The 24,451-nt window shown below is 38.8% G+C and overlaps 1 protein-coding gene across 1 annotated transcript in view; it reads left to right on the top strand.

Moving 5' to 3' along the window:
- The first annotated feature begins 21,856 nt into the window (after window positions 1-21,856).
- Window positions 21,857-24,451, top strand: part of ZFAND3 (zinc finger AN1-type containing 3) — a 133,810-nt gene continuing 131,215 nt past the window's right edge. Inside the window, exon 1 of the mRNA XM_058168415.1 lies at window positions 21,857-22,291. Within this exon, the coding sequence (XP_058024398.1) occupies window positions 22,221-22,291 (71 nt within the window). The 5' untranslated portion in view covers window positions 21,857-22,220. The remainder of the gene's footprint in view (window positions 22,292-24,451) is intronic.

Genomic DNA, 24,451 nt, shown 5'->3' with positions numbered 1-24,451 from the left:
ATATCAGACTAAGAGTTATCAGACTGTTTTGAATGATTATGATGTATTATTTTGATTGTTTTGGGGAAGTTAGGAATTGATGATTGTAGGGGTATAATTAAGTTGGGATGAAATTTTTAGCATATGTTTGTTTTATTTTAACTATACCTTGTGCTCGTTCCAGAAAGTCGGGGAGGGGTTGTGAAGGGGGAGGGGGAAAGGGGAAATTTTTATAAAATGTTTTATAGATGGCATTTAGATCCTAAAAAATTATCGTACATGTATCCAGATATGCAAGCAAAATGTTGGAGATGTAATTGTGATGACGCTACATATTTTCACATTTGGTGGACTTGTAAGGATATAAAGGCCTTTTGGATAAAAATTTGGTGGATTTTACAAAATGTTTTGAAAAAGAAGAGAAAGTTCCTGCAGCATTTTTTTTTGTTGGGAATTATTACGGATTGTACAGTAATTGAGACTAAATTGATTTTAAATCTAATAACAGCAGCAAGATTACTAATAGGACAATACTGGAAGAAAAAGAAGTACCTACAATAGAAGAATGGATATTGAAAGTTGCCAATTTGGCTGAGATGGCGAAGATATCAGCCTTTTGAAAGACAATACGCAAGAAAGATACTTAAAGGAATGGAAAAATGGATTGACTATATTCAACGAGATATCAGACTAAGAGTTATCAGACTGTTTTGAATGATTATGATGTATTATTTTGATTGTTTTGGGGAAGTTAGGAATTGATGATTGTAGGGGTATAATTAAGTTGGGATGAAATTTTTAGCATATGTTTGTTTTATTTAACTATACCTTGTGCTCGTTCCAGAAAGTCGGGGAGGGGTTGTGAAGGGGGAGGGGGAAAGGGGAAATTTTTATAAAATGTTTTATAGATGGCATTTAGATCCTAAAAAATTATCGTACATGTATCCAGATATGCAAGCAAAATGTTGGAGATGTAATTGTGATGACGCTACATATTTTCACATTTGGTGGACTTGTAAGGATATAAAGGCCTTTTGGATAAAAATTTGGTGGATTTTACAAAATGTTTTGAAAAAGAAGATAAAGTTCCTGCCGCATTTTTTTCTGTTGGGAATTATTACGGATTGTACAGTAATTGAGACTAAATTGATTTTAAATCTAATAACAGCAGCAAGATTACTAATAGGACAATACTGGAAGAAAAAAGAAGTACCTACAATAGAAGAATGGATATAGAAGGTTGCCAATTTGGCTGAGATGGCGAAGATATCAGCCTTTTTGAAAGACAATACGCAAGAAAGATACTTAAAGGAATAGAAAAAATGAATTGACTATATTCAACGTAGATATCAGACTAAGAGTTATCAGACTGTTTTTGAATGATTATGATGTATTATTTTTGATTGTTTTCGGGGGAAGTTAGGAATTGATGATTGTAGGGGTATAATTAAGTTGGGATGGAAATTTTTTAGCATATGTTTGTTTTATTTTTAACTATACCTTGTGCTCGTTCCAGAAAGTCGGGGAGGGGTTGTGAAGGGAGGGGGGGAAAGGGGGGGAAATTTTCTGTAAAACTTTTTGAATTAAAAAAAAATAAAGCATGTAAATGAATTAGTTACTTTTTATTGTTGCAAAATTGTGCATAAGACATTTTTGGTGGTTTGTAGAAGCATGGAGAAAATTATATTCTTCTCAACTTTTCATGTAATGTTAAGTTTGTTTGCTCAGATTCTATTTCTATTTTTGACAACTAATGCTTGTTGCTTCAGTTATTTTAATATCTCTCACTTTAATGGAATTTTATACAATTAGATATCCTATAAATCAATTTAATTATGGCAGCAGTTCTATACGTTAGAAATGGAAAAGCTCCATTTAGAACATAGAATAAAAGAGTTGGAAGGGACCTAGGAAGTGTCCTAGTCCCTCCCTCTGCTCAAACAGGAGATCCTATATCATCCCCGATAAATGGCTGTTCAATCTCCTCTTGAAAACCCCTAGTGATGAAGCACCCACAACTTCTGGAGACAAGCCATTCCACTAGTTTAATTGTTCTGTCAGGAAATTTCTGCTTAATTCCAGGTTGGTTTTCTTCTTGATGACTGAAACTGATTATTAATGGCTTACACTTTCAGGTAATTGTGTCACCTGACTCATGAGTGGCAAAATAGATTAGATAGAGAGAGAGAGAGAGAGAGAGAGAGAGAGAGAGAGAGAGAGAGAGAGAGAGAGAGATGGATGGATGGATGGATGGATGGATGGATGGATGGATGGAAGGAAGGATGGATGGATGGATGGATGGATGGATGGATGGATGGATGGATGGATAGATAGATAGATAGATCCTTTTCTTCTGGGGTAGTGCTGCTGTTATGTAACTCTACCATAACATCTGCTACTACATCGTGGGCTTTAGAAATCTATTAAAAGTAGAATTGTTTCAGAAGGCCTTTGATTTATAGATGTCAACATTTATTTTTATTGCTTTTTTATTGGCTACATATACTTTTTTCCTCTTGTCTAATTTTTTGGAGGACAGCTTATTGTTTATTATTAAGCAATTGCAATTGTACCACATGTGCTTATTGTTTGATTGTACTGTAACCCACTAAGAGTCTCTTAACTGCAGTGAATTATTATTATTATTATTGTTGTTGTTGTTGTTGTTGTTGTTGTTGTTATTTAACTACTCTTGATTGTGTTAACAGCCTTGTAATAATCTTTTGAACAGCTTAAACTGGATAAATAAAACAACTGAGGAAAAATGAAACGTTAGTAGATCAATTGGAGGGGGGAAGAAAAGAGGGAAAAAAGAGACTGATATAAATATATCTTATTGCCAAGACTAGAGCATTGCACAGGAAAATAAGCCCCTAGAAGTCACTATGTGTAAGTTGTGCAGCCATATAAATGTATTTATTAAACAGTAAGTAAATAAAAGCACAATATTAAGGACACTTTGCTGAAGGACTCACCTAAAGTTTAATTTCTTCCTCTTTCCCATCTTTCTCCACAATCCCAATATAATCGTATTTCACTGAAAATGTGTTTAATGGGAGACCCAATATGGCACAGACATTAAAGAATTGAATTATGACAAATTTAATTAATATCCTTAGACACGATAATGCACTCAGAAATTTGGGCTAGATGCGTTCTCTAGATTAACATAATCAACAGAGTTAAGGCAAAAAAAATGGAGGAGAGAACATTGCCTTGAGTTCCTGGAGAAGTAATGTTTGAATCTGGATTCAGTTCCAAGTGGGAAGAAAGACACTGGAAACATGGAGGCTGCTTGGAAAGATGGTTTAATGGTGGACAAGACCACATGGTTTGAGATCCTGGGCAAAAAAAGAGCACATGGGTGAGAGAGAGAGGTTTATGCCCTCTCTTGGGCTTTGAATTTGAGCTTTCTGTTCCTGTGGCAAGCTATTGGCTGACCACCTAACCTTGTAGGTTTTCTGAGCCAAGCTTGGTTGAACTATGCTGGGTGATGATGTAATGAAGGGGCTTTGGGCAATTCCTATTATGGCTTAATGGCTTTGTCCTGCTTTGGATCTTGAATGAGGGCTAATCCTATCATATCCTGAGGGCCATGTCTTTTGTGTTGTAGATAAACTGGCCCAGCCTTTGTCTTATAGATAGGTTGGCACCAAAATATCTGCTGGGGGGCGGGCAGGGAGCTGAGGCTCTGAGTTTGTCTTTAGAAACATGTTTCTCCTTTAGGGAAAATATAATATTCTGCCTTTTTAATATTTCCTAGGAAAGGGGTGGGTGCTAACTTCCTACAGTAACAAAACAAAACAATCTAACAGGCAATAGCCGATCAGCTTCTTGAATATGATCAGTCTTCCACAATTTGATGTCTTTTAGATTTGTTGAAATCAATCCCTAATAGGCAGACTGGGAAAATTTTTGGGAGATCCAGTCCCAAAGCTGTTGAAACCGATCAGGAAGGTGTTTTCTTGCCCCACTGTTTTATTTTCTTGTCTGACACATTTGACAATCCCCAAAAGATAAGTGTTGAAATATTTTAATAGTAGTTCATCAAAATGACATCATATCTTCCCGATATGAATCCTAGAAAACTTTGACTAATAGAAGGAACTTTTTTTCATAAGCCGTAAGTCAAAACTGTAAAGGACAAAACTTCACTTAAAAAAAAAAAAGATATTAGAAGCTTGCGTTTTTTAATTTTAAAAGGAGAATTTGTCAAAGGCAAAAGAGAGAGGATGAAAATTTGATTATCTAGAATCAGAATTTATATATTTGGGCTGAGTGTCTAACTTCAGAGCTCCATTTAAAAATGACTAGTAAGCAGCAAGAACTAGTATTTGCACAAAATTGGAAGGTAGAAAAAATCCCGTCAGAAGGTGAAATAATAAAAAAGATTTTAGATTGTGCAAAAATGAACAGATTAACATTAAGAATAAAAGATAAAGAGGAATCAGCATATTTCAAGACATGGGGATGATTTTATGTATGGTTAGAAAAGAAATATGGATAAAAGATGAGAGATTAATAAATTAGACAATGTAAAGGTAAATGAGAGAGAAGACAAAAAGAAATAGAAATTCAGATGACACTTGTGTAAATGGAAAAGGGGGAAGGGGGAGAAGGAAAAATGTTGCTACATAAATATACAATCATGATGATATATGTGTAATTGGTAAAATAGAAAAGAAATTGAAAAGAAAGCATATATTAATAGAAAATTGGGGCTGCTCGGATACCAATAGGGGAAATATTGGACAACAAAGGAGAGAGAATGCAGAGAGGAATAGAGGGAAAGATAGGAGGGGAGGAGGGGAGAGAGGAACTGAAGAAAGAGAAAATGAGAGGAAGAAAGGGAATGGAAAAAGAGTAGGAGAAAAGGTTAGAAAGGGGGGAAGAAGGGAGAAGGGGGAAAGGAAGGAGAAATAGAGAAGAGGAAGGAGAGGAGGAGAGAAGAAAGTAGAAAACGATAGAAGAAGGCAGGGAAGGGAAAGAGAGAAGAAGGAGAAGGCTTGTTGTAAAATAAGGGAGAAGAAAGGGTGGAAGAGCAACCCCGAATATAATTAATTAAAAAATATTGTTTCTTTTTTTTATGAATGACTAATTATGAATTATGAATTATGAATTATGAATGTACATTTACAATATGTTTATAAGAAATAAAATTAAAAAACTATTTATAAAAAATAAAAAAATAAAAAAAGACTAGTAAACAGCACTGAGGATTTTGACTGCTAAATATATAACTAAGGGGTGTCAAACTCAAGGACCATGGGTGGCATCCAGCCCATGGGGTGCTTAGATCTGGCCTGTGGGGCCACCCTGGAAACAGTGAAGGACTGGCCTGCAGTGCCTCTGCCAGCGAAAATGGAGCTCGCGAGGGACACACATGGCTCTCCCGGGACCCATTTTCGGCTGCAACAGCCTCCTGCAGCCCTCTGCCATCAAAAATGAAACCTGGGAGGGCCACACGTGAGTCCTCCCGGGCTCCATTTTCGATGGCAGAGGGCTACAGGACATCAAACTGTCAATGCCCACCCTGGCCATTCCCACTTGCCCCCCCCCAAGGTCAAACACAACCCTGATGCGGGCCTCAGTGAAATTGAGTTTGACACCCCTGTATAACTTATTTTCAGTGCCTTTTATAATAGCAACATGCCACACGAACATTAACAGATGATGCTGTTTCTGGCACGGAATTTTGTATGTCAGAATTTGTTTTTTGCTGTTAAAAACATAATAGCAAGTGCAGTTTAAAAAAAAACACCCAAAGAAGTAACCAGCTAGCAATTCTTACAACAGCTTCGAATAATTAGATACTTCAATAAAATAAAGGTTCTATGAGAGGCTTATGAACCTCTCTTTGACAGTGTAATGACAAACTTTCACAAAATATTATTGATACCAGATTGTGAGAAAAGGAAACTGCTCTTCCAATCGAAACATAATCCATATTTTGTTCTTGAGCTCCTAATAACATAATTCTAGGTCTGCTTGCTTAAGAGCTATCACTTTAAAACATTTCAGTCTTAATCTAATTTCATACAAAGGCATCCTAAAAATGGCATGATTTTCAACTGATGCCAGTGTAGTAATTTTAAAGAAAAAAATGGAACAAATCCAAGAGACAAACAATTTGAGATTTATATTTATAGTCTCTGGACATGATTTAATTTAGCCATAAGAGGCATCCTAAGACATATTTCAATGTAATGCAAGAAATGATCAGATATGTTCTAAAGAGGAGTAACCCATAGTAAATTAGTAGATTTTTCTAGGCTCACCACCTCGCCAAATATTCCACTTCTCCTATTTCCCGCTGAAATATTTTGTAAATAGTATATGTTTCATATTTGGAGAAATTTTAGGTAATTCACAGCTGAAATGCTGCTAAATGCATTTGAACTTCATTTAATTTGTAGATCTACTGTCAATTTCCCTTTAGTTATATAGGAGCAGTGGTGGGATTCAGCCAGTTCGCACCACTTCGGGAGAACCGGTTGTTAACTTTCTGAGCAGTTTGGCAAACTGGTTGTTGGAAGAAATCATTAGGGCAGAGAACCGGTTGTTAAATTACTTGCATCCCACCACTGTATAGGAGTGTATAGATCAGAGCAAGCTCATGCGCCACACATTTCAGTTAGAAAAAATAGAGCTTGATGTTTATTTATTAAACATCAGATAACATCCAAAACTATTAATTGATGAAAATGAGACCCAAGAAAAAAGGTAGAGGGGAGGGAGGCGAGGAGAGGAGAGAAAAGAGCAAGATATGATAACTATCAGGCAAGAATTTGCATTTTCTGAATCGCTTTATATCTATCAAAAGGACACAGAACTTTTCAGAGCCACAGAAAACAATACTGTTGATAATTTGGGATGACAGCCCCAAAGGGAGTTGCCTTTGGTTATTCCAGGCTACCATTTTCTATACATACGAGCAGCAGACAAGAGAGGGAAAGTGAGACACTCGGTGATCTGACATTAAAGAAATAAGATGGTGGATGGGAATAATAATGCAGGGTGAGGAGAAGTTATAGGAGCTTGGTCTTCCATGGTTATCAGGGAAATGGTCAATTCTGTTGAGGCTGAAGAAATGGATAGGTTCTTGCAGCTGTTAGTTTGGCCACCTCTGTATTAGATCCATGCCCCTCTGGCTGGTCAAAGCTGCCCAGGAGGGGATGTGTGACCGAATTTGGGCAATGGTTAATTCCTCCTCGAGGGAGGGAGTGATCCTGCAACCTCTTATGAGACCGATGGTGCACCTCCTTCTCAAGGGGCCATCACTCAACCCAAATAGTCTTTACAGTGTTTAAGGAAAGCTGTGGAGAAAATGATTATCCTGCAGCAGAATAAAAAAGATTATTTCAGTGGTGAAATCTGAACCGGTTTACTACTGATTCTCTGGCTGTGCGTGCATGCGCAGTGTGCACCATAAACCAAATGTGAGGTGTGCACATTCAGTGCACACCAAAAGGAGGCATGGAGTAAGTAGAACAGCGTGCAGAGGGGATCAGCTGTGCACACAATCTTTTTTTTTTACTTTTAAAAGCATTTTTTTACAACCTATTCGGCTGAATAGGGTGTAAAAAATGCTTTTAAAAGTAAAAGTAAAAAAAAAGGCTTTGATGATCATGCAGCTCAGCTGTGATTGTCAGAGCCTTTTTTAACATTTTAAAAGCATTTTTTTAAAAAGAAGTGGCAAGCGGGCAAGCGGGTGACCAGGCGATTGGGTGGGCATAGGCGAGGGGGGCCAGGGATTTTTGCTACCAGTTCTCCAAACCACCTGCTGCCATCGCTACCGGATCAGCTGATCCGGTTTGAACCGGGAGCATTTCACCCTTGGATTATTTCAGCTGGAACTCAAGCCGGGGTATGGAACTAAGATGGCTCTTTTTCATTTCCCTTTGGTTTGCAGTACGATCAATGGTACAGTGTTGCACTGGTTCTCTTCCTTCCTCTAGGACCAATTTCAGTCAAGGTTGATAACAAGGAAAAGAGCCAGCCCAGTGCTCCTCTTTTGTAGGCTGCTGCAAAGGTTGGTTCTCTTGCTCTTCCTGTTTAACATTACAAAAGCCTGCTGGGTGATAATCCAAAAATTTAAGATGATGGATCACCGTATGCTAATGGATCAGCTGTATATCTCTATTCCAGGCCACGTCAGTGATGCCACAGTGCTTGGAAGCTGCGGGGGCCTGGATAGGGTGCAACAGGGTTTGACTCAACCCAAGGAAGAGTGAGTGGATTTGGTCATTTGGATCTTCAGGTCTCCAGAAGATTTCTATCTTTGGTTCTGGATGGGGTGGCACTGCCCAAGACAGACCTGAGACACAATCTAAAAGTATGTCAGCCGTGGCTAGAAAGCCTCGTCCACACATTTGGGTTGTTTGCCAGTTGTGCCCATTCCTGGACTGGGAGGCTCTGCTTACCGTCACTCATGCTTCCCATCTGGACGATTGCAACGTACTCTGTGTGAGATTGCCTTTGAAGAGGACGTAGAAGCTTCAGCTGTAGCAGCACAAGTAGTCAATGGTACTAGTTACTCAGTTTATGTAACACCATTACTTTATGAGCTGTATTGGTTGCCAGTGTGCTTCCTGGTGAATTTCAAGGTTGTCAGCTTTAAAGCCCTTTAAGGCTCAGGACTGGGTTACTTGAGGGACTGTCTGGCCCTGATGGTTTCTACTTGCCCAATCCAGTCTGGTAGGATGGGTAATCGTTAGGTCCCACTGGTTAAGGAATGTTGTTTGGTAGGGCCCAGAACAGAGGTGTCTAAACTTGGCAACTTTAAGACTTGTGGACTTCAACTCCCAGCTTTGCTGGCTGAGGAATTCTGGGAGTTGAAGTCCACAAGTCTTAAAGCTGCCAAGTTTGGACACCCCTGGCCCAGAAGATATACTTTTTCTGCCATAGTCCTACGAAACATTCTGCTTTCAGAGATTAGGATAATCCCAACCTTGATGGTCTTTCATGAGTCCCTAAAGACCTGATTCAGGCCTGGGGTCCCAAGCATATGAAAGGATACCTCTTCTGATTACATTAGCATTGGTAATTATGATTCCCCCACCCCAGCAGGTATGCATTTAAATTTTTGTACTTATGCTGCATTTTTTTTAAAAAAAAATCTTTTATTTGCCACTTAGAATCACTTGTTGAGATGAGTGGCTACGTAAATTACTTAAATAAGGTATCCAACATTGCAAGGGATTTTCCATTTCACTGATTTTTTTTAAAAAAAGGCACAGCAGTTTCCATGCTACAGCAAAACCATGTGTTATCATATAATGTTCCAGATCATTGTCAGGTTTTACTTCTGCTAGCGTGATCCGAATCAAATTAACTTGTTTCTGAAGGCTTAGATGCTTAAACTGTATCAGGGATATCTGAATCTTCCTAATCTGAAGTGATTTATGACAAGCAGACAGCAGGTAGAAACAGATCTGTTTATCAATTGCAGAATGATTTGTGGTAGATAGCAAGTTTCTAAATCCCAGTTGTTTAATAAAAGCACACACCCTGACTCCCCATAATTAGATTGTTAGAATGAAGAAAGCTTGTGAAAAATCCCAAAGGTTTGTACTTACGTGTGCAGAAGGATCATACTAGTTTTGATGTAAAAACAAATGCATGGGTTCAGACAGGTAATCAAAGTCCTTAATCCCGAGTGCCCTCAGAAAGCACCCTTCCCCTACTAAGATGATTTGTATCTGGCTCTGCTGGTGAATCTTGAGGTTTTAGCAAAAAGCAGATCAGTCTGTTAAGCCTAAACTCTCTCCAACCTTAATATGTGTGTTGGTTTATTAGTTCAGAGTTAACAGTAGCGTACTTAAATATATGCGCTTGACACACAATGTATGCTTTTAAATTTTGGTGCCTGCTTTTCTTCTAAAAGCATTTTAAAATTCACAACAAAGCAAAGTACTTTATCTATTGAGTAAACAGATCGTAAGATATGTTACACTTCAATACAATGAAAACACAATACAATGAACATGCATAGTGACAATTTATACAGGTTTTTTCCATTCAAATATAATAAGTGGCTGAGACACAGTAGAGATCTTTTGTTTGGCTTAAACTTCCATTTCAATTGGCTGGCCAACTTCCTAATATGGAAACCATAACTGAAGAAGTACATACTAAAGCTCTCACATTTATTAAATTTTAAATTTATTAAATTTCCAGGGTCTGTTCTTTCAGGAACTGCAAAATAAACATAATCTGTTTAATAGTTTTTTAAAAAGAGAGATGTAATTAGCTAAAGCATCTCCTAACGTTATTTGGTCTGAGGCATATCCAATTTCTGCAAAGCTAAAACTGATTGATGGCCTAAAGTTGCTTTCAAAAACTACAGCTCTGTCTATTGTCACTTAATGGAAAGCATAATATGCTTGGCATAGAATGCAAAATTGGGATTGCCTGCCATCAAACCAGGCCAGTAGAAAATAACCCTTCAACTCTATAGTGACTTCAGCATGTGATTTAAGACTCTGATTCAAGTTTAATTACTTTTGATGTAAGTGAAGCTAGAAAATCTGTTTCTATCCTTCCCCATTTGTGCTGGAATGAAAAGTGGTCCATCATTTCTGAAGAAAAGTCAGTTACCAATCAATTTATTTCTATTGTGAATTCTTGCTGGTTCGATAATTAATCTGGATTTAAATAATATACCCACTGCATATTACACAGAAAGTTACAGCAGTCTAATAGATGATCCTAAATGTTTGGAAAAGTCATGTTTTCTAAGAACTATATATTTTTTTTTTTTGCTTAGTATATGATATTGGGTAGCAAGGCTGCTCTTACAAAAGGAAAACCCCCCACTCCCTTTTAATTGTAACTCTGTGTGACTTAAAAAAACTTTTGTAAGTATCAAGATATTCTTAAAATGTTTCGCATATTGGATAGAGGCATTCTGTAGGAAAAAAGAATTTAGGCAAAGAGGAACCCGTACTTCTGCAAATTTCTTTGCATTGTTCTTTAATAAGATAAACCACATTTCACATCTCAGAATTCTTTAAAAATCCCCATGTTTCAAGGCAGGGACCAGAGGTTAGATAGAGTTTATTATGGTTGCAGTCCAAGGGACAGGGGACCCCTTCTGTGTGAGCATTTTTGTATTTGTGCTGTACTAGATCCCATCCATTAAAATAATGAAATTGGGAGAGGGGACCTTAGAAGTACTTCAAAATAAATCAAAGTACGGCATGTTGCACGCACATTTTCAAAATCCAAATTAATTCAATTTAAGGGTTAACACAAAGTTTATAAAATATATTGTAAGTTCTTCACATAGATGTCTTAGAGATGACATCTCAGACATCTCTTCTTCTTGTTAAGAAGAAGCAAAGGGGGCAGCAGAAAAATTATGGAGAGGACACATAGTTGGAATTTCTTTAGATGAAAGTAGAAGGAGACAGAGACATTCAAATTAGACTCCATCTGGTACTATAATGCTTCAGCTGCACTAAGGAGATCTCCTAGAGTGTCTGGGATTAAAAAAAAATAAGCAAGCAATTATTGTTTCACAATTTTTAAAAAAATATAGTACCCAGCTGTGGCATATATACTACCTTATTACAGCATTTTGATAGTAATAATGTGATCTTAACTAAACATAAAACAAAAAATGGGTTTTGTCCATCTGCTTAACAAACTTAAATTCAGTCTGTAGATCATTAAATAAACATTTCACATCATTTCTCCCCTGCTTAGTCTGTTTTATAATACACTGTTTCCTGTACACTTAGAAGGATGAAAATAATGTCTGCAGAATCCCAAGAGAAAAAGACAATGTTATCAGAACCACATAATTATCTATATACTCAAAAGTGAAAAGTTCAACATTACCCACAATAAGGGAACAGTTGATGAAGATGATGGAGCTGGTTGAGATGACTAAATTGACTTCCTTGATTAGAGAAAAAAAACAATACCTACATTTATGGCTGACTGGAAATTATACAGATTTTTTGTATGAACCAGAAAAAATGCACATGACTTGTAGTTTTGGTTATTAGAAAAAAAATGAGCTTTTTTGGTAATCGTGGGGTTGAAGAATCTTTGTAATCATAATTATTTTTGCTGAAATTGGAAGCTTTCTATTTCTTTTCATCATTTCAATCAGAATAGAGCTGGAAGTTACCTCAGAGGTCTTCCAGTTCAACGCCCTGCTCAAGCAGAAGACCCTATACCAGTCCATTTCAGACAAGTGACTGTCCAGTCTCTTCTTAAAAACCTCCAGTGATGAAGCACCCATAACTTTTGACAGCAAGATGTTCCACTGGTTAATTGTCCTCTCTGTTAGGAAGTTTCTCCTTAATTCCAGGTTGCGACTCTCTTTAATTAGTTTCCATCCATTGTTTCGTATCCTGTCCTCTGGTGTTTCTTTCTGTACTTTTTCATTTTTTTTGCTTTCCTCCTTGTTTTCTTTGTTTTCTTTATTCTGTATTAGTTTACATTAGTTTTCATGTTCTCTTTAAACAATTTAATAAATTTATATTTAAAACATTAGGTAACTTTGGAGCCAAATTTGAATCCCTGCAAATGAGGGCCTAGCCTGATTCAGAGATCAGAAAATCAGTAAGGTCATTGTATTGTATGCTGGCAAAGTCAGAGAGATGTGCCAGAGCATTTTCCAATAAATAAAATCTACTGCACATAAGTTGTGGGTGTACAAAATCAACTTATTTTGGTACTGATATGATTGCCAACTGACATATTCATTAAAAAATACCAGAAAGAGGGGCTGGTAGAGAGGACTGTAAATGATATATATCTTCGTCTCATCTTGAGGGATAAACTATCTTAAAATGAGAAAAGCCATTCTTATGGTTCAGAGAGACGCTTCATCTGATTGAAATAATTACATTTCTCTCTCTCTCTCTCTCTCTCTCCAGTCTGTTAGCATTCTATACTTTCCCATAAAGATGTTTCAGTAAGAAAATCACTACTTTTAAAACCTCAAAAGCAAACATTGCACCAAATTGATTAACAAACAGTGCATGTTTGAATTATTGGAAAGAGAAATACAACAGCTATTTCATGAAAAAAAAGTGGGGGTGGCATTTATAATGCAAAGCATTCATAGATTTTTCTGTTTCTTTGAATGTAGCTGGCATCTGAGCAATTAAAGGAGTCCAGACAAGTGTTATTACACATGATTCATGCAGAATGACACTGGTGACAAACTAAATAAAAAGCATTTTAACATACAGGTCTGAATTATCCATACATAAAAAGTTGTCAATAGTACCCAGATACAATCCACATACAATGCTACAATGTACAAATTCTACAATAGCCTATCAGCCAATGAATACTTCAGCTTCAACCAAAACAATACAAGAGCACACAATAGATACAAACTCATGGTAAACTGATCCAAACTAGACTGCAGAAAATACGACTTCAGTAACAGTCGTCAATGCGTAGAATGCATTACCTGACTCCATGGTTTCTTCCCCAAATCCCCAAAACTTTATCCTTAGACTGTCTACTGTAGACCTCACCCCATACCTAAGAGGTCTGTAAGGGGCGTGCATAAGCGCACCAGCATGCCTACCATCCCTGTCCTAACATTTTCTTTTATTTGTATCCTTTTCATGTATTTATAATTATGTTTACACCTGTATCTGTCATAAAATACATGCTTGACAAAATAAAATAAATAAATAAAACATACAATTTTGTAGTGGGATTTGACTCAATTCTCAGTCTAGTAACTGAGAATTTATTTATTTATTTATCATTCTATTATTGATGTTATTAAAAGTAATTCATCCCTATCAGAAGGGATAGGGATCAGGATCCAGTTGATAGTATAGTATAAGATCATCCAGCCTCAAGAAAGTGGGGGGGGGGGACAGAAAAAAGAGGCAATGCAGTGAAAAACCACCCTGAAATCTTCAGCCTTGTGAGTTATTCTAGGCATTCACACACACACACGTTCCTCACCCACAGACCCAGTCAGCCAACCAGCATCCAGATCTCTCTGCTTATGTACAGGTGCCATAAAGCAGATGAGCATTGTCCTTGCAATCCACATGGCATGCAGCTCACATCACTACATCAAACTATCCCAGACATGGGCCTTGCCTTATAGAATAGAATAGAATAGAATTTTTATTGGCCAAGTGTGATTGGACACACAAGGAATTTGTCTTGGTGCATATGCTCTCAGTGTACATAAAAGAAAAGATACGTTCATCAAGGTACAAGGTATAGCAGGGGTGTCAAACTCAATCCTATTACAGGCCGTATCAGAATTTTGTTTGCCCTTGGGGCATGGCCCGGCCGTCGCGGCTGACTGGGTGGGAGTGGCCGAGATGGGCCAGCCTGGCAAGAGCCAGTCCCTTGCCGTCTCTGGAATGGCCCCGAGGGACAACTCTGTGCCTATTGCAGGCCGGATTTGGCCCATGTCTGTGTGTTTGGCATGTGTGCCTTATAGGAAGCAACCCATGGTCAAATATAGGAATATGCAGAGGTAAGCTGGCACATTTTGTAGCTGGATTCTTGACTCGAGATATTCTAATCCACCAGAGTTGTTCCTTGCAAGACCAAAGCTCCAATGTTGGCATAGAAAAATGGCATGCTCCTCAGGAATCTTTAACTGAGAGAGATTGGAGCCTACCTATTACAACTTGACCAGGCCCTTTTTAAAATCTCACTCTACCCTGGGAATCTACTTCCCCCAATTTTCTAGAGGAACCCTGTATAGGCTAGATATGTTCTGCTTTGCTCCACTCTGCTAGACAGGAAGAACATTCTTCTCACAAAATCAGAACATAAGCACAGCTAATGAGTTCTTCAAGCAAAAGTAAACCTACTGTGTTCCAAACTACCCTGAGGCCCAGATCAGGCCTATGCATCTGCGTCCACTTGGCTAGGTCTAGAATAGGCTGTTTGAACATGAACATTTATCTTGCAACTGTGGGAATTGTATTTAAAGTGAAAAAAAGACACATTAATGTTGTCGTAGTAAATGCTATTTTATCCATTAGAGTAATTCCTTTCCTATGTGATAAGAGGCGTATTTGTCAATATTGCCACAACCAATGTTTCAGTAAGGTAGTCCTGAACTTACAATAGTTCACTTAATGTCCGTTAAAAGTCACAACATTGAAAAAAGTGACTTATGACCGTTTTTCACACTTATGACTATTGTAGCATCCCCATGGTCACATGATCAAAATTTGTGTGCTTGGCAATTGGTTCATAAAGTTCTTTAGCTGGAAAGCAAGATGAGCAGCTGAATTGACTTGCTGTCAGGGTTCCAAGTTACACCCCCCAACGAAAGAAGACTCCGAGGCTTGAAGTTCATCAAAGTTCCATTTTATTAGAGATGTCACATTGGCACATCTGTTAAAACCCGAATCTGAAGGCTTCCAGGTTTTCCCTACCCAACAGAAAGTCCAAGTCCCTTCCCCAGCACCCACATGTCTATCACATGGTCCAATCACAGCACCGTCCCAACCGGAGATGCCTCCCAGTTCCAGCCCTCCAGGTGCAGGGCACAATGTCCTTGACACTCTGAGAAAAGAATGTTGTTATGATTATATACCATCCATGCGCCATGCAATCCCCTCCCAGTTTCCCACAGTAGAAAATCTGGCAGGCCTGAAGACCCAATGCAAAAGATGGCTTCCAGGCCTGACACAACAATTCGTTTAGTGACCATTCGAAATTATAATGGCACTGAAAAAAGTGACTTATGACTATTTTTCACACTTACTGTATGACCGTAGTAGCATCCCCATGGTCACATGATTTACATTCATAAATGTAAGATGTAATTCCCTTTTGCGACCTTCTGACAAGGAAAGTCCATGGGGAAACCAGATTTACTTAACAACCATGTTACCACTTTAAGAGCTGCAGTGATTCACTTAACAAATGTGGCAAGAAAAGTTGTAAAATGGGGCAAAACGCACTTAACAAATTTCTCACTTAACAAAATGAATTTGGGGCTGAATTGTGGTCGTAAGCTGAGGACTTGCATGTATTGCTTGTTTGCCTTTCTGACCGCTGTTAAAAAACAAGATCAAGAAACTAAAATAGTAAGCCTAATTCTACCAAGGAGTTTGAGAAGTAGAAGGGCAATGTTACCCTCTCCTAGTTTGGAGAATGAGATTCTTGCTTTGGGGAGCAGTGAGCAAACAGAATTTGTTTCTATCTATCAGCAGGCACTTTTCTCTTGTCAAGCAAGTTGCTGACTGGGAAAATAACACTATTTTTCTGCAACGTTGCAGAGAAAATGAGAAGAACTTGATTCCCTGCACCCAAGTCAGAAACAACATATTTATCAGTGAGTCCCGCTGACCTTTAGAAAGTACCACAACTTATTCCAGAATATGATTCAAATGCTTAGTGGCAGGAGAAAGCATTCATAGCAGGGCCTACATTGGAAAACAGAATGCTTCTATATTCTGCCACTGTTTTTGTTAACTCAGGATCTCCTTGGCTTTAAAAACTGAAATCACAAACTGCTGAGTCACAGCAGGAACTGAAGTGGTGCTAATCAAATTGGATTCTTAAAAAGAATGGTTCCAATTGAAGTACATTGAATAAATATAGTTGATACTTGCAGACAAATATTCTTAACAGTGCATGCTTGCAAGGCTGGTCCTGCTAAGAATCAACATTAAACCAGCCCTTTTAGATTAATTCTTGTATGTGGCCAAATTTGGAAAATCTAGCAAAATGAAGTCATGTTTGAACCATTTAGAATCAACGTAGGCTAGTCTATCTGAACTACGAAGGAACAGTAGATCCAACAGAGAGTTAACTGTAAGTGTTTTATGGATCCCTTTGCTATGATGTAGGAGTTGTCTGGATGTCTGGAGTCCATTTATGATAGCCCTAACACATGTTCCCTAACTGGAAACCGAAGTGGGAACATGGAACCACCAAACTACAGGTCTAATATGGCCAATTGTCTGGCCCACTCATCCCACAAAGCCTCCAGTAACATATCTCCCTCAAAGAACCCACCTTCCATTTTAGTTCTCCCTTCCCCATTACCTTGTATTTTCTATTTGCTCTGCAATATCATAATGGATGACTCTCCCAGAAGCTGATCTTTCCAATGCTTAAGACACCCTCATCTTTATAAACTGTGGGAGATCGAAAAAGGAAAAAGAACAGTTGGACTATATGGCCTAGGAAACAGGAATGAACTAGGGGGAATAACCTCTCCATTTTTGCCAATCCATGATTTCTGCACTTCCAACTGTCAAACAATCAAACTAAGGGAGCACAAAGAAATCACAAGATGGAGGACACAGAAATTAAATTGACTATACTATTGGTAGTAGGAGAGGAAGAATTCCATTATAACAACAAACCACAAGATCAAGGATTGGTTGTGCAACTGATTATGATCTGCTCACATGCAAGTTCCAAGTCAAGCTAAAGCAGAATTACAAAACCAAACAATTCCACAATATGATGTGAATGCAGTACTCTTCAACTTCTTCATAAATGATCTAGACAAGGGACTAGGACAACTCATCAAATTTGCAGATGACACCAAGCTGGGAGGAGGGGGGGAGGAATTGCCAGCACTTTAAAGATAGACTTAAGAGTCAGAAGGATGTTGATAGACTTGAGCATTGGGACCTATCCAATAAGATGCAGTCCAGTGGTAAGAAAAGTAAGATCTGCACTTAGATAGGAAAAACATAATACATAGGTACAAAATACATAGGTACAAAATAGGTGGTATTTGGCTTAACAGTAGTACATGAGAGAGATCTAGATGCCCTGGTGGACCACCATTTAAGTATTAACCAGCTATGTGCTGCAGTTGCCGGAAAAGCCAATGCACACCTGAGCTGTATCAACAGGATAACATCAAGATCATGAAAAGTGATATTGCCACCTTATACTGTGCTAGTGAGCCCACACTTGGAATACTAAGTCTAGTTTTGGTTACCATGATACAAAAATATACTACTACCCTAGAGAGTGTACAGAGAAGAGCAACAAAAATAATAAAGGATCTGAAGGCTAAATGGTACGAAGAAAGGTTAAAGGAGGTAAATGTCTCTAACCTATCAAAGAAAAGGATTAGTGGGAAATGTTAACTGTCTTCCAGTACTTGAAGGGCTGTCATAGAGAAGAGAGGATTGACTTAATTCTCTAAAACTCCAGAGGGCAGAACAAAAAGTAAAGGGTGGAAACTTCTCAAGAGAGAATCCAGCTAGAAGTTTTCTGATGGTGAGAACAATTAATCAGTGGAATAACTTGCCTCCTGGAGTTGTGGGTGTTCCATCACTGGAAATTTTCAAAGAGACCGGACAACCATTTGACCGAGATGGTACAAGGTCTCCTGTCCTAAGCAGGGGTTTGATGAGAAGGTTTCCAAATTCCCTTGCAACCCTATGATTCTATCTTGAGCATATGGTTCCATTTTCAAGGAGAATATCAGGAATCACTTTGAAGTACTGATTCCAAATGATGGGGAACTGTGGATGGGGAACTCCAATGATGGGGAACTGTGGAATGAAATCAAAGTTGATCAATGAGAAGATATTGTAAAAGACTAAGATATAGAAGAAAACAAGGTGGATACCAGCATAGATGGTAGAAATTGCCAAGAGAAGAGAAGCTAAAGCTAAGAAAGAATTTAGAAGATTGAAGAATTTCAGATTGCTGTTACAATTTAAAAGAAATAAATTTCTTTTTTGCCCTCCCCCTCCAACTTCACAGGGCTGAGGTGAAGTTTACTTAACTGGCCTTTCATTCCTTCTTCAAGATTATCTCCATACTTCTTTCCCTTTATCAAACTGAGCGGCTCTTTCCGCATTCAAAGAAACAGATTCACTCTCCCCATCCTTGCTTGTCATGTCACCAGACAAGCCTTGCAAAGGAGCTGGAAAGTCTTCCGTCCTGTATAGTCTTTGGTGCTCTCAAAGCTTGGTTGTTTGCTTCCAGATGTTTCATTACCTGATTAGGTACCATAATCAGTGCTAGTAAATGTGGGGAAAAATTGTTTGGCTTCAAGGTTCTGGTAAAGTTATGAGCATGAAAGAACTTATTCATGTTTACATGATAGGGTATCTAGTCAACTATAAAATTGAAATGGGAGAAAAATCGTGCCAACTGATTTTATTAATAGTTTTGCATTCTTTTTAAGTAAATCTCTTTATGTAGATAAGTTTAGAATAGCCTTGTTTCCTTTATTCATTTTTTCCCTCTAGATTTGCACTGGTTCTCAAAGCATCCTAAATAAGCAATCTTAACATTAAATGTGAACCTATGTTGTTCCTAGCTTAGATGCGATCCAATCTGCAATTATTCCTCTCCACTTCAGGAAAACAGATGAAATTAGATGGTATTTTACATCAACTCCTTGACTGAATAATAGTAGTAATTCTCAACTTACAATTCATTTAGTGACTATTCGACGTTACAATGGCACTGAAAAGTGACCTACAACCAGTCCTTATAATCATTAAGCATCCCCCCCTTAGTTACATGATCAAAATATGGGCATTCGGCAACAGCCATTTATTTACAACAGTTGCAGCAGGGCCATGTGATCACCATTTGCAACTCTCTTGGCCAACTTCTGACAAGCAGTCAATGGGATTCACTTAATGGCCACATGGTTCACTTAACAACTAGTGATCTACTTAACCATGGCAAAAATGGTTGTATAATTGGGCAGGATTCATTTAACCACCTTGCTTAGCAACAGAAATTCTGATCCCAATTGTGTCTTAAGTCAAGGACTATCTGTAAGCACTTGACCAGTTATAACCTGGTAAATAAATCTTTGATCTTATTTCTCCTTCTTCAACTTTAGTAGAGTCCTATGGTCATATAGCCATATACCCATGACACCATTTTACTTCAGCATTGCTTCCCAATGTATGTCCCCTCTTAAAATACTTTGGTGTGTCTTCTCCAGGAGTCATTTTCCCATCTGATCCAGCATCTCATAAATCCTAATTAACGTCAACTACTCAGTCCATTTTTAGGGTTACAATCCAACGCAATCCAATATCTTTAACAGCTATAAGAGTAATCAAATTCATTTTAGCTATTATAATTCCTTTAGCTGTCAGCTAACTCATCCATTGCTCTCTTTTGCTCCAGAATCCCTTGAAATTAATATGACATTTGGAAATTAATGCCAATTAAATGTCTCTTCCTGCTTCTCCTGTTAATAGTATATCTCTGGCTTTGCAATCTTCTCTTGCTAGTTCCTTATCAGCAAAGCAAAACACCAATTGTTTTGTTTGGGTATCTGCATGGATACATGAAGAGCCAGGCAGCAGCTGTAGTGGACAGCAGGCTTATCACAAACACTGTTCTGATTTAGTTTTCTTCAACTTAATTGTTTCAGGCTGTACAATTTTTGCATTATGCAGTTATTTACCCCTCTTTTATTCTTTGTTTCCTTACCACGCATGTACACATGTCAGCTGAAGATATTCCTACATGAGAAGAGTCCTGCAGAATCAGGCTAAGGATCTATCTCCACTCTGTACTAACCAAAAATATTCAGGAAGCAGCTTATCATGTGGCATTTGAAATAAGCTGCTGGGATTTCAGAGGGCATAAAACAGCCATAATATCTAACAGGCATTGATAGCAACTGGTCCCTTTTTTTAAACCAACAATATCAGAACATAGACAACTCCCTAGTTTTTGAATTTTACAAAGTCAATTCTAACCCATGAAAAGTCTTACAATTGAAAAGAATTAAATATTTTAAAAATACTAATATCTACTGTTAAAGTACTTCAAAGAAACATTCTATGTAAAGGACTAGGCGAAATACTTTTTGAAATCTCACAAAATCTATAGAAGTTTGCAAATCAAGTCTTACTTTCCTCAGACTAAACCACACCCTATTTTTTAAAAAACAGTATATCTTTTCTCTCCCCAACCCAGTAGATGTACTTGTAAATGTAATTTATTTGGCTGATCCGGTCTACAAAAACTTGTGGGTTAGTATTTAAGATGTCACGGATCACTTTGCTTCTTTATATTATTCAGGATATACATTCCCTTCCCACTCTCTCTTCTGAGGTTCAGTATTGCAACCTTCAATACCACGAAGACAAACTTTCCACCATTAGGCGTTAAGCAGAATTGTAGGAAATTTAACATAGGGGGGGGGGGGGAGCCATCTATCTCCCTCCCCCCACCCTCAACTTTATTTTTGCTTGTAATGCTGCAATCAAAAGTACGGAGCAGAGATTTCCGTATTTCCCATACTTGGAAAAGCAGCGCAATTTTATGCATAAGAACCAAGGAATCGATCCAATCCATCCCGACGGTTATTAGGAGTCAAAGGATTGACTCCGCACGATTTCAGCCCGATTCTTCCAACCACAACCTGGTGTTTTTTTAAGGAATCGGTGGAAAAACTGGTAGTAAAGCGTGGAAGGAGGGAGGGAGTGGGGGGAGAGATGATGACGACTGAGAAGAGCAAGCCGCCGGTAAAGCAACCTCAACAGGAACTCCCGGGGTTTGCCGCCGCTTAGTCAGGGAATTCCATGTAGCAGGGGGAGAGGAACCTCTCGAGAGCGGCTCTTTACCGCACTCTTATTTCCGGGTTTCTAATCTCACGCATGCGCGGACTCCTCTCTCTCACCCTTGACCCAATCGCTTCAGGCCATCCCATCGACAAGTAATAGCGCGGGGTAGGGGGTGTTATCCGATCGTTTCCCAAACTACAAATCTCGGGTTTATTCGCCGCGGCATGCTGTCCGTTTTAAACCCACCCCCGGTCCCCCACCAGCCATCCTGCTTTTTTTTTAAAAGAAAAGCTCTGCTTCCGCGCTAGCCTTCCGCGCCGTCTTCGATCCCTCCCCTTTATTTTCTGAGCGTTGGTACGCTCCACTTGAAGCCGAGCCTTGCGGGCGGACAAGACCACCCTTACTCGCCTGAGGGGGAGGAGCTGAGGGCATTGTTGGGTCAGGGGGCGCGCGCTAACCGCTGGGATGGGATGTGGTGGGTCCGTCACAACCCTCCGGTAGCCTCCGCCCGCAGCTCAGTGTCACCTCAAGCACCAAAGGGCGCGGCTGCCTTTTTTTCCGCCGCCGTCGTTTACTGCCGCCGCCGCCTCTTCTTCACCCACCCACCTAGCCCTCTCCGTAGTGGTAGCGTCCGACTCCCAGCTGACCGGCCTGGAATCCCGGCTTCGAGTCCTGGCCTGGATCCTCTTGCCTTGAGCTGCCCCTTCCCCTGCCCTGACCCTGAGCACCGGTGCCGCCGCCGCCGCCGCCGCCATGGGAGACGCCGGCAGCGAGCGCAGCAAAGCCCCCAGCTTGCCGCCCCGTTGCCCCTGCGGGTTCTGGGGGTAAGTAAAACGAGGAAAGGAGGAGGGGTGGGAAAGGAAAGGGAGCTTGCAAAAGGGCCTGTTCGGAGCTGGGCGTGGGGGCGCTTACTAGGCTTGGCCTTTCTCCGGACTCGGATAAATGCGTGCTTGGGCAGGAATGACGGCCATAGTTTTTGGCCCGGCTTGGTTCTTCCTTGGCCTTCCGAGACCCAATACTCTTCTTCTGACATGGGGGTGGGGGAAGGGGGGGCTCTTTCCCAGACCTGCGCCTTGTGTGGGAGTTGCATGTAGAAGAGCTTTGGTGTGGGGGGAGGAAGTGGGGCTCAAAGGCCCCAGCCAGTCTTGCTTCAAAGTGGTGAGGAAAGGGCGTAGGGAGAAGAGGGGAGGGTGGGGGGGGGGAGGAAAAAAAAGCCACCATTGTCTTCTGATCTTCTCCTATCCTTCGGTGTTGTTGTGGCACTTAATAACCGAATCGGTTTTTTTTTTTGCTTTTCTTCCCTTATGATTGGCATGTGGTTTATTCTCGGCTATTGCAATATGTCAACTTTGTCTTCCTTCCCCAGGTGTGTGACATCTTCTTCTAACCTCCTTCACTACCCTTCAGTAGAAATGGACAGGACTTTCTCGAGAAGGGGGATATAGTTTTGAACTCTCTTGCTGCTATTTGGTTTTCTCTTTACCTCCCAAAACTCAAAAAAAAAAAAAGTTTAATGGTTGGTTCAATTCTGAATTTCTCAGCTGAATGCAGTAAGCACAAGAATGATGACACTGGCATTAAAAAAAAAGTTGTTCCCTTCTTGATTAAAGGACCTTCCCATTTAAGAAGACCTTTTTTTTTTGGACTATGTATAATAAAGAGGGAATGCTAATATATACACACGCACTATGATGAAGATCCAGATTTCTATTTTAAACCCTTTTTAAAAAACTGAACAAAACAATATAAATACTTGACAAAACTTTTAATAGCTCTCTTTAGGAGTTGCCCATGAATCTTGGATAGCTAACCAATATGGTTGTCATAGCAATATGAATTATTGTTGAACTAGTGTTCAAATAGTAAAAAGTTATGCACTTAATTTTATGTGAAATTAGGCAGGCATTGAATACTCTGGTTTGTACCTTATAAGCCAGAACTGGTTTGTACGTCATAAGCCAGAATTGTTAGCTGAAACTGGCTTGTTTAATGCTCTGTTTGTATTGGGTTTCTTAGATTATTTTTCTCATCATACAACAGAATTAGAACTAAAACCTTAGGTTGGTTCTTTTTTAAGAAAAGCAACAAACTAGGATCACAGTTTGAAGAGATGCTAGATAAAATGTGCTAGTTTGCTTAGGTACTTTTACCAGCAGTTTCTGAACATGATAATACACTGAGTAATTATTTGAGTTACATAAATACAGGGAATTTTTAAAGTTGTCTCTTCAAGAAATGCTAACTACTCAGAAAATTTATTCCAGTCATTTAGTTAATAATACTTACGAGTTAGTATTAGAGAAGCCAACTAGTACTGTTAACTGTACAAGTAGTTATTGTTTCAGTTTAAATAGAAACAGTGTTAATAGACTTAACACTGGTTTTCTTTCAGCAATATCCTTCATATTTGCATCCCTGTTACTATGTTAATTTTTTTTTTCATTTTTATCTAGGCTATCTGAAATAGTGAATTTTCTAAATTTTACGTTCATTTCAGCATTAGTAACTCCAATCCAAATATAAAACAAGGGATATTGTGCATTCTGACTGAGATGTTATGGTTACCATGTATTATCATAGGAAATTGAAATGATAAGCTATCTTTTAAAGTAGGTGTTTTCATAATCAGCATTGAAACTTAAAAGTGTTTTTGGATTTGGTATATATGTAAAGTTTGATTGCATTGTATTGATTGAATTTTTATGTTCCTGGATTAGGTTATTACTAGCATTGTTGAGCATTTATATTCTTGGGTTTGGAATTAATGATTAAAATCTTTTTGCTGGCAGTAAGGAATTGTAAGAGAACAGCCGTTCACTAATTTGAAATTTATAAAACTTTTATCAGGTTATGCTGTAGAAATCATATTTGATAGTGTTCTGAATATGTTTTCTGATTATAGTGTTGAGGGAATTATTAATTTGGCTTTCTTTCATAAACAGTTGTGTTGTCTAATGGTTTTAATTATAACAATTCTTGATAAA

Source organism: Ahaetulla prasina, chromosome 1 (genome assembly GCF_028640845.1).
Source record: "Ahaetulla prasina isolate Xishuangbanna chromosome 1, ASM2864084v1, whole genome shotgun sequence".
Classification (NCBI taxonomy): domain Eukaryota; kingdom Metazoa; phylum Chordata; class Lepidosauria; order Squamata; family Colubridae; genus Ahaetulla; species Ahaetulla prasina.
The sequence above is the reverse complement of the archived record's forward strand: the minus strand, read 5'-3'. Positions and strand labels throughout refer to the sequence as shown.